General features: G+C 41.1%; 2 protein-coding genes across 5 annotated transcripts; both read left to right on the top strand.

The window, feature by feature from the left end:
• Positions 1-73: 73 nt before the first annotated feature.
• naxd (NAD(P)HX dehydratase) lies at positions 74-7026 on the top strand. 4 transcript variants are annotated; one of them, XM_032567128.1, is made up of 12 exons: positions 124-220; positions 318-1454; positions 2595-3077; positions 4164-4314; positions 4406-4451; positions 4536-4624; positions 5048-5156; positions 5944-5994; positions 6069-6173; positions 6251-6371; positions 6462-6585; positions 6720-7026. In XM_032567128.1, the coding sequence occupies exons 2-12, from the start codon at positions 941-943 to the stop codon at positions 6868-6870; spliced, it is 1944 nt and encodes a 647-aa protein (XP_032423019.1). In that variant the 5' UTR covers positions 124-220; positions 318-940; the 3' UTR covers positions 6871-7026. The 4 variants fall into 4 exon arrangements, with proteins under 4 accessions (XP_032423021.1, XP_032423020.1, XP_032423019.1 ...); XM_032567132.1 differs by lacking the exon at positions 2595-3077 and having other exon boundaries at positions 132-220; positions 318-396; XM_032567130.1 differs by lacking the exons at positions 318-1454; positions 2595-3077 and having other exon boundaries at positions 74-220.
• A 679-nt stretch (positions 7027-7705) lies between these two features.
• On the top strand, positions 7706-13364 carry ing1 (inhibitor of growth family, member 1). Its single transcript, XM_032567133.1, has 5 exons — positions 7706-7861; positions 8917-9091; positions 9443-9591; positions 10534-12269; positions 13254-13364. Exons 2-4 carry the CDS (start codon positions 8953-8955, stop codon positions 11158-11160), a joined length of 915 nt encoding a protein of 304 aa, XP_032423024.1. The 5' UTR covers positions 7706-7861; positions 8917-8952; the 3' UTR covers positions 11161-12269; positions 13254-13364.
• Positions 13365-13407: the final 43 nt, after the last annotated feature.

Below are 13407 nucleotides of genomic sequence, written 5' to 3'. Positions count from 1 at the left end.
CCTGCTTACTACCCCACATTACCCCATGACCCCCAGTGACAGCGGTGTAACGTCACTAGTGTACTCCATATACGTGTGGCGCTTTGACACTGGAGTGTCCGAGCAGTCTTTAAAAGCATCACTGCCATTTCTTTCCTGTGCTGCTATCCTGGGTCAGACCGCCTCATGATCCGGAGGTCTTGTGCGCACTTCCCAGCGTTCAAGCGCGTTTTCCGTTTAGGTAAGAAGGACTGCGAACAACCCGAGGGGTCTTCCACGCGTGGGGAAGCTCCGTGGTTCAATGGCTGACATTTTGCAAAACAATGGTTCCTCAACAGACGCAGACACAGCTCTGCTTGTGGTTGGTCACAGTTGCTCTATCGGTTGTCGCCACGTTCGTCTGTTTTAACCAAAAAGGTAACGTGAAGGGGATTTTCTTCCGAGGTGCTATTGTATTTTTAACACAACCATGACTGTAGCATGTCTGTAAGCTGCATTTGACTGCAGCCTTTGTAAGCGCGGTGTTTAGGACCCCGCGGACACCTACCAGGGCGGAGGACCCAAGCGCACATAGGTAACATTAACCTCAGCGGACTGATCAGAGGTCGGTTTGGAAAACTGCCCGCTAAAGCTAATGGTTCCGCAAAGTCCTGCGGAAGCTGACCCGTATTCAGTTGGCCCAAAAATAATTCGCTACGCACTTTTACAGCGACGAGAGCGGATAAACAGAGGCGGCTAGCAAACAACTAGTTGACCCTATACGTCGTTTTGTTATGAAGCTAAAGTTTTGGACTACATTCTTAAGCCCTTCCGAGCTATCAAAATGGCCACTGAACGGTGTCTGGGCTAGCTGCGCCGCGCCGCTTCGATGCGGCCAGACCCGACAATCCTCGCAGTCTGCGGTGTAAACGTCTCCATTCAACTCCGATTGGTAGGGGTCACGCTGTAAACCGGACCAGCTATGCAGTCCAACACGACGCGGGGCTTCTTGTGGTCGGACATAGAGACCAGGACCCTGCTGAACATCTGGGGGGAGCAGGACATCCAGACGGCGCTGGATGGAAACTTCCGAAACAGCTTCGTCTACCGAGACGTTTCCCGCAGGCTGGGGGCCATGGGCTTCGAGCGGACCCCGGAGCAATGCAGGGTCCGCATCAAGAGCCTCAAGAGGCAGTACCTGCTGGCAAAGGAGGGCAACCTGCGAAACAACGGGCAGTACCACAAGATCTGCAAGTTTTATGACATCATGGAGAGTATTTTGAGCAACCGGACGGTTCTGGACCCGCAGGAGCTGATGGACAGCGGGGTCGGAGGGGAGGAGGCCGGAGATGGGCTGGAGGAGGACGGAGAGGATGCTCAGGATAGATACTCTGAGAGCACAGGAGAGTGTCCCTATCCTGCTGAGACTGAAGTCAAGCTGGAATACCCTGCTGTCCCCATCCCCATCCCAGTCAAAGTCACAGTTGGCAATAACAGTAAGTAAATCTCTTCCTCTACCCCTCTGGGTCACGTTTTCTGCACCCATCAGCCTTTATCTGGCCTGTACCACTCTGATGAACCCATACATTTAGTTTTATTGTACTAATGCATACAGTTTGCATCTCAATTCCCCCCCCCCCCCCCCCCCCCCCCCCCCCCCCCCATCTCAAATCAAAAACTGTAACGCTCACTGCAAAAACACAAAACATTGAGTCATTTTGGTCTAGTTTCAAGCACAAATATATTTAGCACTCTTGAAATGAGCTGGAATTCAAAAGTACTTTATTGACCCCAAAGGGAAATTAAATAAAAACTAAGCTTACTTACAAGTAACTTCTCAGCATGATACAGCAGCTTGTTTTAAGTCAATAATTTCTTAATGATGAAAAAGTACTAACTACAAATGAAATAGTGGAACAAGACAGTTATAACTTATAATATGGGAAAACAAGGTTGTTCCACTGACAGATTATTTCACTCATAATTAGTACTTTATCATCAATATCAAGACTTAAAACAAGCTCTTATATCATGCTGAAAAGTTACTTGTAAGTTAGTTGTGTCTTACTTCAAGTGCACTAAGTGTAGTAGAAAGTAGGCCAGTAATACTTTTGTAAGATTTTGTTTTTGCAGTGGATATGATGCAAAAAATACTAGCATTGTCCCGCTGTTTACTGTAGGACAATGCTACAATTGTCCTACAATGAGTTTCTGATGCTATATACATTTATTGAAATTCACCTGGTGCAACAAATAAAAGGGGATCAAATATGCTGCAGCTTCTTTGATCAAGCTAATGAGATGAAAGTAGTAGCTTTGAATCAATCAGATAGGAATTGCAAGATTATTCCTGTTTATGCATCAAAACAGGGATAATCATCTCAATAACCGCTACGTTCTCCTTTAAAGTCAAAAATGAAGAACGAGCTGTTGATTGATACAATGGGAGTGCAAAATTTTGTTGCATGTAATAAATAACAAGGGAGAAAACAGTTTTGTCAGTATTTGCTAATCAAGGGACAATTAGCCAATTCTGAGTCCTGGTAGACTGGTTGATGTGTCTGTTTAAAAAAATTGTTACAGTCTTAAGATATATTTATGCTTGCTCACTTAAGGTTTTGAATTTCTCTTTCTAGGCACCTCTGCAAATCCGCCGAACAGTTGCAAAGTAGCTGGCAATTTGCCGGCCAGACCTCCAAAGCGGCCCAGAAAGCGGCGTTCCAACTTCCCCATGGAGAAGCTAATGGAGCAGTTCCTGGAGCAGAGCGCTCAGGCCGAGGAGAACTTCTACCGCGTGGAAGAGCAGCGCCTGCAGGCGGAGGACCGGCGTCGAGAAGCGGAGCACGCCAGAGAGCTGCACATGCTCCAGATGCTGGCGCAGGTGTTCTCCTCAGGCAGACCCGCATCGTCCTCGTCCGCTCCCTCCAAGCCGTCCCCTCCAGCCCGACCTCCGGTCATCTCCAGCACTCCCGTGTCGCAGCACACCCGTGGCCCGCCGGGGCACCTCAAGCGCCCTGCGTCCCAGACGGACTCTTTCAGCCAGCCTCCGAGCACAGATCCTCAGGCGTTAGGTGTCAGGTGTGGCGGCGTGTGTGAAGAGAAACTAAAAGGCGGCGCAGGTGTGATGTAAACACTCGGCAGTGATCGCCCTTGTTATCCATTTTATAATAAATTTTCTCAGTGTGTTTCCTGGTTATTCACTAAACCCCAGTGCTGGTCAGAAGTTTTCATTCACTCTTTAGAGACATGAATGTCAGTAATTTGGGGCTTTTAATGGAGTTTTTCATGATGGACTCATAATTCAAGAAACAAATTTAACGATTTTTAAACCCCAAGTTTGGATTGATTATGGATTTTCTGTAAGACAGTCACATTGGTATTTTCCGGCAGTGATATTTTCTACATTATTATTATTTCAAAGACTACAAGTCCTTTGAAATGTAAACTTGTTCCTGTAAACTTCAGGAATTTGAGGAGTTTTGGGTGGAATTTGTTATAAAAACTATCAATCAAGTCTTATGATAAATGTATCATGATAATTGAAACGATGTGATAAATGCTCACCCCCAATGTCCACAAAGGATGTGTATTTTTAGTTGCCAAGATGCTAGCACTCACAAAATAGTTTTGGGGGCGTTGCATCGCAGAAACCTGAATAACAATATTGCATTATTCAGCAATACTGTTGCAATTACATGTTTTCCTTATATCATGCAGCACTAGTGTAAATTACACATATATTTTCAAATTTACACATACAAATTCCAACTGTTTGTGTTGATTTGAAGTGGATTTGGAGGCCTTCTCCTTCTTAGTCCATTTATCCAAATGGAACAGTACCACTGGCAATGTCAGTCTTTGTGGTTTCTGGGTTGTTCCCGAACATCTAATCATTTTGTTTTCATCCCTGTCCAGCCGGATTCAGCTACTGCCTAAGAAAGCCTCGGCCAAATGTTAGAGTGGGTTGTAGGTTTATATTTGAGCCTGTGTGGATTATAGAAAATCCTAAATAAATCCAAACTTGTGAACCCATTTCTTTTTTTTTTTAATTCAATCATACGTATGTCCACCATTGAAAAATAAGAGTAAAAATGCTCCAATTAAAGACAAAATAATTTTAATGCAAATGATGAATGAAATATCACACGTACAACTGTTATAAATCCACTCTTAAAATCTCTTGGCTTTTTTTTTTCGCCCCTCAGCGTTTGAGCGATACTACAGCTTGGGCTCTTCATCACTCGGAGGCATGGACGACGACATCGTCTCGCTAGTAAAGAGTATAGTTCCTCCACTCACCTCCAAGAAGCACAAAGGACAAGACGGCCGTATTGGGATCATCGGGGGATGCAAAGAGTAACGTCACTTGAAGACCAACTCCTCACGTTAACATTTTATGATAATCTACACAAAACCGTCCTAAATCTTCCCATCTTTTACTCTGTAGTTATACTGGAGCTCCATACTTTGCTGCTATCTCTGCTCTGAAAGTGGTAAGCTGTAAATCTAGTAACTAATGTTGCACATTCATTGTAAATTTGAGGTAGCTACTTGGTTTTTTTGTTGTTTTTCTTAAGGGGGGTGACCTGTCGCATGTATTCTGCACCAAAGATGCTGCTACGGTGATAAAATCCTACAGCCCTGAGCTCATAGTGCACCCTGTTCTGTAAGTACATCAGCTGGGCACTGCATTCACAAAGAGCAGATAATATGTGATAAAAGCTGCTATGCATTACCAGAGCAATCTTGTTGTTATAATGTGACAGGAATCTCATATTAGGATTGGAGCAGAAATAAGTAATCGGATTAATCCGGATGAAAGGATTTTTGAAATAATCGTCAACTAATTTAGCAATCGATTAATTAACTATGAAAAAGAGAAACGTATTCACAGCAGTAATTAATCCAAAGCTGTTCAAAAAATACATATGAGGAAAAATCTACCAAAATTGTTGTAATTTAGTTGTTTTTTTTTTTTTTAAAGGAATGCTATGTTCACATGGTCTTCATTTTATCTTTGGCCTGCATGTGTTTGGGATTCTATTTGTCCGTGTTAAATAACGTTTCTCTCTGTTTTGTGTGTATGAAGGGACAGCCCCAATGCTGTGGAGGAAATAGAAAAGTGGCTCCCAAGACTCCATGGCCTTGTTGTGGGACCAGGTCTGGGCAGGGAAGACCTCTTACTGAAAACAGCCAAGGCATGTAGAAAATATTCACTCACATAAACATTCAACCCCGGCATTGAAATGTACCCTGAGTGGTCGAAACACTGCCTTACATGCTAATTAACACACGGCCATGATGTCACACGATGGGCCAACAACACTCAGATGATCTTTCTATAAATAACATTCATACATTCAATTTATTCATCTAGCATTTTCAGGGATTGATATCTGCTTGACAAGTTAAACTATGCTGTTTAATAAAGCCAATATCAGAGCAACAAAGAACTGAAAATGTGACTATGGAGGTCAGCTCAGCACACAGATGCTAAAGATTTTAATCCCGCTGCAATAAATACCTCACCCATCAGCTGTTCTGCATTGTTTTATAATTAAGGAAACAAGCGGCATATTGCTGTAGAATTCCCATTTTTATATGTGATTAAAATGGGAAATTTAACAAAACAGCTACAATCAGAATAAACGTCACACTACAGAGGAACACTGCCCACAAACCACCCCCTATAATCCACTGGTAAATAGAATCTAAGTTGTGTCCGAATGTCTTTCTTTTTCCCACTGAAGACAGTTCCAATAAGTTCACAATAACCTTCTACTCAAAAACAAGAAATTCTCTATAATTTTCCCTCAGAATGCTGTTTGTCTCTGGTTTCGCTGTGTTTTCTTTTTTCACTCTTTACTTTTCAAACAAAATAAATTTGCAGTGACGGTTTGCTTCTCTTGCACGAAATGTAGACTGTCTTACAGTAAAATCATTAAATCTTTACAAATACCTGCTGTGCCTTGTTCTTTCTTTCAGGAAGTGATTGAGAGGTCTAAAGCCAGGGATATTCCTATAGTCATTGATGCAGTAAGTCTGGATCAAAATCAAAAGTCCAGCAGTCCTGGACGTTAAAACCTCATTCAGGCTTTGCTTTCCAACAGGACGGACTGTGGCTCGTCACACACCAACCAGCGGTCATTCAAGGCTACCAGAAGGGCATCCTTACTCCTAACTTCATGGAGTTCACCAGACTGTTTGAGGCACTTGTGAGTTTTGTTTGAATAAAATGGTCACGAATTCTTCGCCTGTTGAGTTCACCCGTGTTTCCGTCATGCTGTTCCAGCACCATGAGCCCATGAACAGCAGCGACCACCAGCGGAGCGTCATGCAGCTCAGTGCAGCTATGGGCAACCTCACCTTGGTGCTAAAGGGGGAGCAGGATCTCATCTCAGACGGCAGTAAAGGTTCGTATCCAAACATCCGCCGTCACTCCAGACTCGTCCTTTCTTTATTGTGAAAGTTTGTAACCTCTTGTTATGGGTCGCTGTTTTTAGTCTACTCATGCAGTGTTGAGGGCAGTGGGAGAAGATGTGGAGGACAAGGAGATCTCCTGTCCGGATCGATGGGAGTCATGGCACACTGGGCTCATGCTGCTTCAACAGCAGGACTGATTAGAGGGTGAAGATCTGCTATATTTGTATGCCAGGAGCTACATTACTGCTGGTTATTTATTGGAAAGAATCACAGAGATAGTGCCAAAACATGCTGAGCTGATCCTCCATATCCTTCTGCTTCTTCTTCTTCTCTCTCAGTATGAACCCATCAGTGGTCGCAGCGTTCGGCGCCTGCTCGCTGACCAGACAGTGCAACAATCAGGCGTTCCAGCGGCACGGCAGGTCCACCACCACCTCAGACATGATCCAGGAGATCGGTCCGGCCTTCAGGAAGCTGTTTGAAAGCTGAAACGATAAAACAACCAGAAATATCACAAATACTTAGTCTTAAAATTAACTTACTTCAGCTATGCTTTAAGGGAGGGGGTGGGAGTTTGGGGGAGGAATATACTGTACATGATCACATTGTTTTAAATGTTTTGAATAAACCAGAAGTGAAATTTGACAAGCGCTTGATTTTGTTCTTAAAGCTGTGTAAAAACAAATTTTTTCACACCAAAAATGAAGCCAAATTATTTGGTTTACACAGAAGCCTGAGTTAGCTGCATCAAATCAACAAATCAGTTTTTTAAATATATTTTTAATAATAGCAAATTTAACTTTATGTATATTTGTTAAAAGTTATGCTTTCAGTGTCAGAGTAAGTTTTTGCAGTAGAAAGTATTTAATTACAATTTGTTAATAATTTTGTTAAGCAAAAAAGATCTAGTTTAGGATTATTTAAGTACAATTACAAAAATAAGAAAATTTGAACTTCATAGGGACTCGCAGCTTGTGGCACAGTACTCCTACAAAAATCCACAAATTCACCTTTACTTGTTGAAACTTAGCCTCACATTGATGTCACTGAAAGAAATTTTCTAATGAAATGGAAAAATCAAATCTTAAAATGGTATCAACCTGGTCCATAATGGAGCGTCTTTACACTGCAAAACAAAGCCTAATATGATTCTGTAAAGGAGTGGGATCCACTTATACAAGTCAGAAAATTATGAAATAGTGTTCTATCCAATGCAAGTTGTGTTGCATTGAGGGGAAGGTGTTGCTGCCGTAATTTCAGGGTCTTTATTCTACAGACTGCAGCAGTCAACATTCTCCCATTCTGGCTACAGGAAGGGTTGCGCATGCGCACATCTGAAACTATTTAGGTTCGTTGTTGGTTTTTGAGGAGGGACGCTCCTCTACTCTCCTCAACTCTGTAGTTACACATAACCTGGTGTTAGCAACACGGTACCATCAAGGAGACGAGGCTACCAGCGGAAAACCAAGCATATCCAGAGGTACGGTTTTCTGCGCCGCGTTTATAAGGCAGATACGACGGAGCTGCGTGGTTTTTGTCCGTGTTTGTGCCACGCTTCGTTTAGTAACGGTTTAAGCTAGCAGGCTAACTTAGCTAACAGTTACACAAAAAAAGAGAGTGGATACGCAAATATTCATTTACGGGGATTGTTTATGTAGCATTATATAAATCTATCCGTATTTAAGTTGCTGTGCAGTTTAATACAGTGTAGGTTTTGCTGAACGTTGCGGTATGTGATTATAATTACATGAGCTATAGCGCTTTAAGCTAGCCTTTTAAAGCTTTCTCTCGATTGAAATCGAAATTAATTTTGATGCCATGCTGAGTTAAATCCAAGTTTCATCTTACTAATAGTGAAGACGCTTTAACGTTACATTGAATAGGCGATGGGAGATCACATCATCGATTACCATTCAGTACCTTCGACCAAATCTCAGATTAAAACATATTCATTTCATGTCTGTTTCTGGTTCAAAGTGAGACAGCGTAAGAGTACAATCTTACGTATATTTTACTTCATTTACACAAATGTATTATTCCTAAATACATCTGAAGGCGGGGCTTTTGTTCGTAATATTGACTGATCTAATATTCCATTGATTAGTTGTTAGATTATTGGCAGATTAGGGCTAATTTCAGTCATGAGTGCAAATCTAAAAAAAAAAAATAAAATAAATTTGTCTATTATGCCATTCAAAAACTGTATTATGACATCTCCATGTAACATATAGTCATGAAATGTTCATATGATTTTGTCTTGCTTAAATGTTATTCATTAAGATATTAATACCTTAAACGTTTGATGTGTTTAAAAAGGGGGAAGAGTAAAACTGATATGGTTGGTTTTATGAGGTCTGTACATGAACAGACCAACGAAGTGTGGACTCAGATTCTTTTAGCATTTATTTAGGGGCAAATAAAAATGGAGTCCAAGCTTCTCTTTGCCATATTGACGTTGCACACAGTGATGTTGCACCGACGCTAAACATTCGCGGTGAAGAAGAGTGTGCCAAGAATGATTTTTTGTGTTTGCAGGTGTAGGAGCGTCTTTTGGGGTGAAAAGGAGTCGCGATGTTGAACCCGAGCAACGGTGACCCAGGCCACGTTGTGGTGAATTATGTCGAGGAGTACTTGGACCTGGTGGAGTCTCTGCCTTTCGACTTGCAGAGGAGCGTGTCCCTCATGAGGGAAATAGATGCCAAGTATCAAGGTGAAGAGCCCCCACGAAATGAATTGTTCAGGCTTGTTTTTGCACATTTATTTGTGAGCTGTGTACAAAAGACATCGTAACAAACATTCTAAAATATACTTTACTAAGAGTGCTTTAAGTAATTTATCAAACTGGCGCAAAAAAGATTTGTTTAAACTTTCTGTCACAGTAACATTTTAGCATGAACTGAGTAAATCTACATGAAAGTAGAAGCGCGTATCTAAAATGTTGTGCAAATTTAAAAGTTTCTGTACCTGACAATGCCCCTCTATGATAACTAACATGCAGGAAGCATGTTTTGTGTGATTTCATTTTCTTATCTGTTCTTTTTTTTTTTTTTTTTTTCCCCAGATGCACTCAAGGAGCTTGATGATGCGTATGAACGCTACCGCCGAGAATTGGACTCGCTTCAGCGGCGCAAGCTGCAGTTATCCATCCAGAGGGCGTTGATCCGCAGTCAGGAGCTTGGAGACGAAAAGATCCAGATTGCTGGTCAAATGGTACGTTTAAAGAAGAGCTTCAGTTGTTGGGAGGTGGCCACTCTGTGGAAAATTCCCAAACCTGGCTGTGTTCAGCTGATAAAGACAGAGCAGCATCTGCATGTCAGTGTGGTGCTAATCTGCTTCAAGTGCATGTGGATGTCGTTCTTATAATCTAGAAACTATGAAAAAAGAGGAAAGCTTTGGAACTCTGTTCTTCATCCTGACTCAAAAGAGAATTTCTAGTAGCTCGCCAAAACGACCAGTTTTTACAAATTAAATGTAAATAAAAATGAGGCTACATTAATGTCACATTTTACAGAATTTCTGCTGATGCATATAAAGTTATACATATAAAGTTATTCATTGTAAGTGTTAAGTTTTTCTTTGAACATGCCTGCAACATTTAGAGTACTGAGATTTTATGTTCCTTAGCGCACATAAATAATGCACACCCTCACAGTAGGGAGAAAAAATTAGGTGACTTATTTTAAGCTTGTGCGTTTAATTATTAATTAGATATAAGAAATTAAATTCCTTCTACTGAAAAGTTTGAAATATTAAAATCAGAGTTAATTTGAAGTTTGTACAATTATCTAAGTTGCTTCTATCATTTTCCATGAGTGGATAAGTATCAGACATTTTTTAAGGGCATTTTTCTCTGGGTAAAAAAGTTCATAGTCAAACTATAATAAAGGTTAAAGCAATAGTTTATTGAAGTAAACATGATGTAGGGTAATTTGGAAACTTGTAACACCAATTGCAACCTTTATAAATGCCAAGTCTATCATTGTGTTGCCAGTAAAGACTTTGCCCACAAAAGATAGATTTAAAATAAACTATCCTTGTTTAATTGAGCAAAACATTGCTCCATCATGACATAAAAAGAAAAATGATTTCATACAACTTAAAGATTTGTGTGTTTCATTTAGTTAAACGTTTTTACCATGCCCATCGTTTCAGGTGGAGTTGGTGGAGAACCGAACCCGACAAATGGAGTGGCATTCTGAGCTTCTCCTCTCCTCCCAAGAAGTGCAAGAGAGTCACATTACTACGACGACGCCTATGACGACCGCTTCTGTGTCCCTGATGTCGGCCTCTTCGGCGACAGTCACTCCGGGCAAATCCGGCCACCACGACAAGAAGCGAGACGAAGTCACCCCGGGTTCGGTTGGTGGAGACAAAGCGGGAGGGAAGCGCTCGAGGCGTCAGAAGAACGGAGAAAACCGCGAGTGCTACGGGGGTCTGGATCAGTCGGAGGAAGTGGGGGCATCTCGGGAAAAGAGGCCCAAAACGTCTTCCAAGAAGAAGAAACGATCTAAAGGGAAGTCGGAGAGAGAAGTGTCGCCTCCTGACCTGCCCATAGATCCAGACGAGCCGACGTACTGCTTGTGTGAGCAGGTTTCCTACGGAGAGATGATTGGCTGCGACAACGACGAATGTCCAATAGAGTGGTTTCATTTCTCCTGCGTTGGGCTCCATCACAAGCCCAAAGGCAAGTGGTACTGCCCCAAGTGTCGGGGAGAGAACGAAAAGACCATGGACAAAGCCCTGGAGAGGGCCAAAAAGGAGAGAGCTTATAACAGGTAGCTTGCTTTGCTTGGCCCAGTGAACTCTGAATAAAAGCTACAATTTTATGTGTTTGTTTTCATTTAACACTTATGAAGTATTGTACCGATGAAAAGGGTCAGTTAAAAAGTTATTTTTGTAGCCGCTGCAGAGCTGAGGAACAAGATGCACCTCCGACTGGCTTCTAGCATTTGTAAAAACATTAATAGTAAGAAAAGAACAGGTCCGTGTGCATGTTTTAGGAGCTTCTCTACACTCGCATCGCTTTTTGTTCTCATCATACATTAAACCCAAGTTCAAGTATATCTGCTCATTTAACAAATAAAACATTTCTAAACTAATAACCTATGGTGTCTGGTATAACGGCTGTCTCGGAGAGCTTGGTTTGTAGTTCAGCTGGCTGTAAGTTGTAGTTTATTAAAGTTAACGTGTTTGTATATATATATGTGTGTATGTATCCTTTGTTTAACCAGGTATGTTTCATTGAGATTAAAAATCTCTTTTTCAAGAGAGACCAGTAAATGATGATTACAAATACTAACTACAAAACTACAGACATCAAAATCCAACATGAATAATAGGAAGAAAAATAACAAAGAGGAAACGCAGTCTAAAATTAAGAGATACGACTAGAATACAATTCTGTATTAGTCAAAGCATTTATCATTCACTCATGGCTGATGGCTAAATAAATACCAAGGCCCTTCCAGTCTTTTACAGCTTGTAAAATATGGACTTAAATGTTCGGGATCTTATTTTGAAAGAACCCTTATAATGGTTGAGTGAGGGTACAATTTTTCCTCAGAAAAAGAAACAAAAATTGATAAGTGCGGCATGCTTTTAGAATTGCTCAGTAGGACCCATTTTGATGTAATAACAGCTGCTCTTTTGTCTTATATCTGCACCACTTTTGCACAACTAGAGACTGAAATTTGTCTTCATTTTTTTCCAAAATAGCTTTAGCTCAATGATTTGTATAGATAGCATATGTGATCAGTTTAGAATCGTGGATTTAGGTCTGGACTTTGACTGGGCCATTCTAACACGAATGTGCTTTAATCTGAACCATTGGAGCTCTGGTTAAGAGTTACCGTTATTCTGCCCGAGTCTTTGTGTTCACCAGTTTTTATGTCAATGTCAATGTCAAATTTATTTATATAGCACCTTACAGCAGACAAGACTGCACCAAAGTGCTGCACAAAACAATAACACAAAAACAACAACACAATGACAAAACAGAACACACATCATTTAAATGCCAAAGAGTAAAAATGAGTTTTAAGAAGCGATTTAAAATGGTCCAGGCTGTGGGCAGATCTAATCTGGAAAGGTAAGTTATTCCATAAAACAGGGGCAACAACAGAAAAAGCTCGATCTCCTTTCCTCTTAAGTCGAGTTCGAGGAACTGTAAGTAATAACTGATTATTTGATCGTAGCGTTCTGGACACAGACTGGAAATTTAAAAGGTCCCGAAGATAAGGGGGGGCTAACCCATTTAAAACTTTAAAAGTTAACAAAAGAATCTTAAAATCTATTCGATAAAAAACAGGCAGCCAGTGTAAAGATGCCAGAGTTGGCCTTATGTGGTCATGCTTCCTGGTTCCTGTGAGAAGCCGTGCTGCTGCGTTATGGATCATTTGAAGTCGCTGAATCTGTGATTTTTCCATCCCTCTATATAAAGAGTTGCAGTAATCCAGTCGAGTTGTTATGAAGGCATGGATAAGTCTTTCAAAGTCCTTAAAACCGAAATAAGATTTGACTTTTGCTAAAAGCCGAAGGTGGTAAAAACTCGATTTAACGACAGAACTAACTTGTTTATGTAGCTTTAGAGAGCTGTCAAAAGTGAAACCAAGATTCCTAGCAGAGGTCTGATAAGAGCGAGCTAAAGAACCAAGAATCTGATCTGGATTTGTAGTCTGAAGTTTCTGACCAAATAATAGAACTTGAGTTTTGCTTTCATTGAGGTGAAGAAAGTTTTTTTCCAACCATAATTTAACTTCAGCTAAACAGTTTAGCAACAGCTGAAGAGAATCAGTTGTACCATTTTGCAATTTAAGGGGCAAATAAATCTGGATATCATCTGCAAAACAATGAAAGGAAAGAGGAGTTTTTAGTTGAATCCATCAACCTTTACAATCTTCCTGCACCATCAGGGTAGTGTATTCAGAGTGATGTGCAGTTTTTGTGTTTTGCATGTAGGTCAATAAATCATTTTGGTCTCATGACTGATTTGCCTTTACCTGTTTGTTGCACCTCCCTCATTAGCTT

The sequence above is a fragment of the Xiphophorus hellerii genome, chromosome 7, assembly GCF_003331165.1.
Source record: "Xiphophorus hellerii strain 12219 chromosome 7, Xiphophorus_hellerii-4.1, whole genome shotgun sequence".
In the NCBI taxonomy this organism is placed as follows: Eukaryota; Metazoa; Chordata; class Actinopteri; order Cyprinodontiformes; family Poeciliidae; genus Xiphophorus; species Xiphophorus hellerii.
The sequence above is the reverse complement of the archived record's forward strand: the minus strand, read 5'-3'. Positions and strand labels throughout refer to the sequence as shown.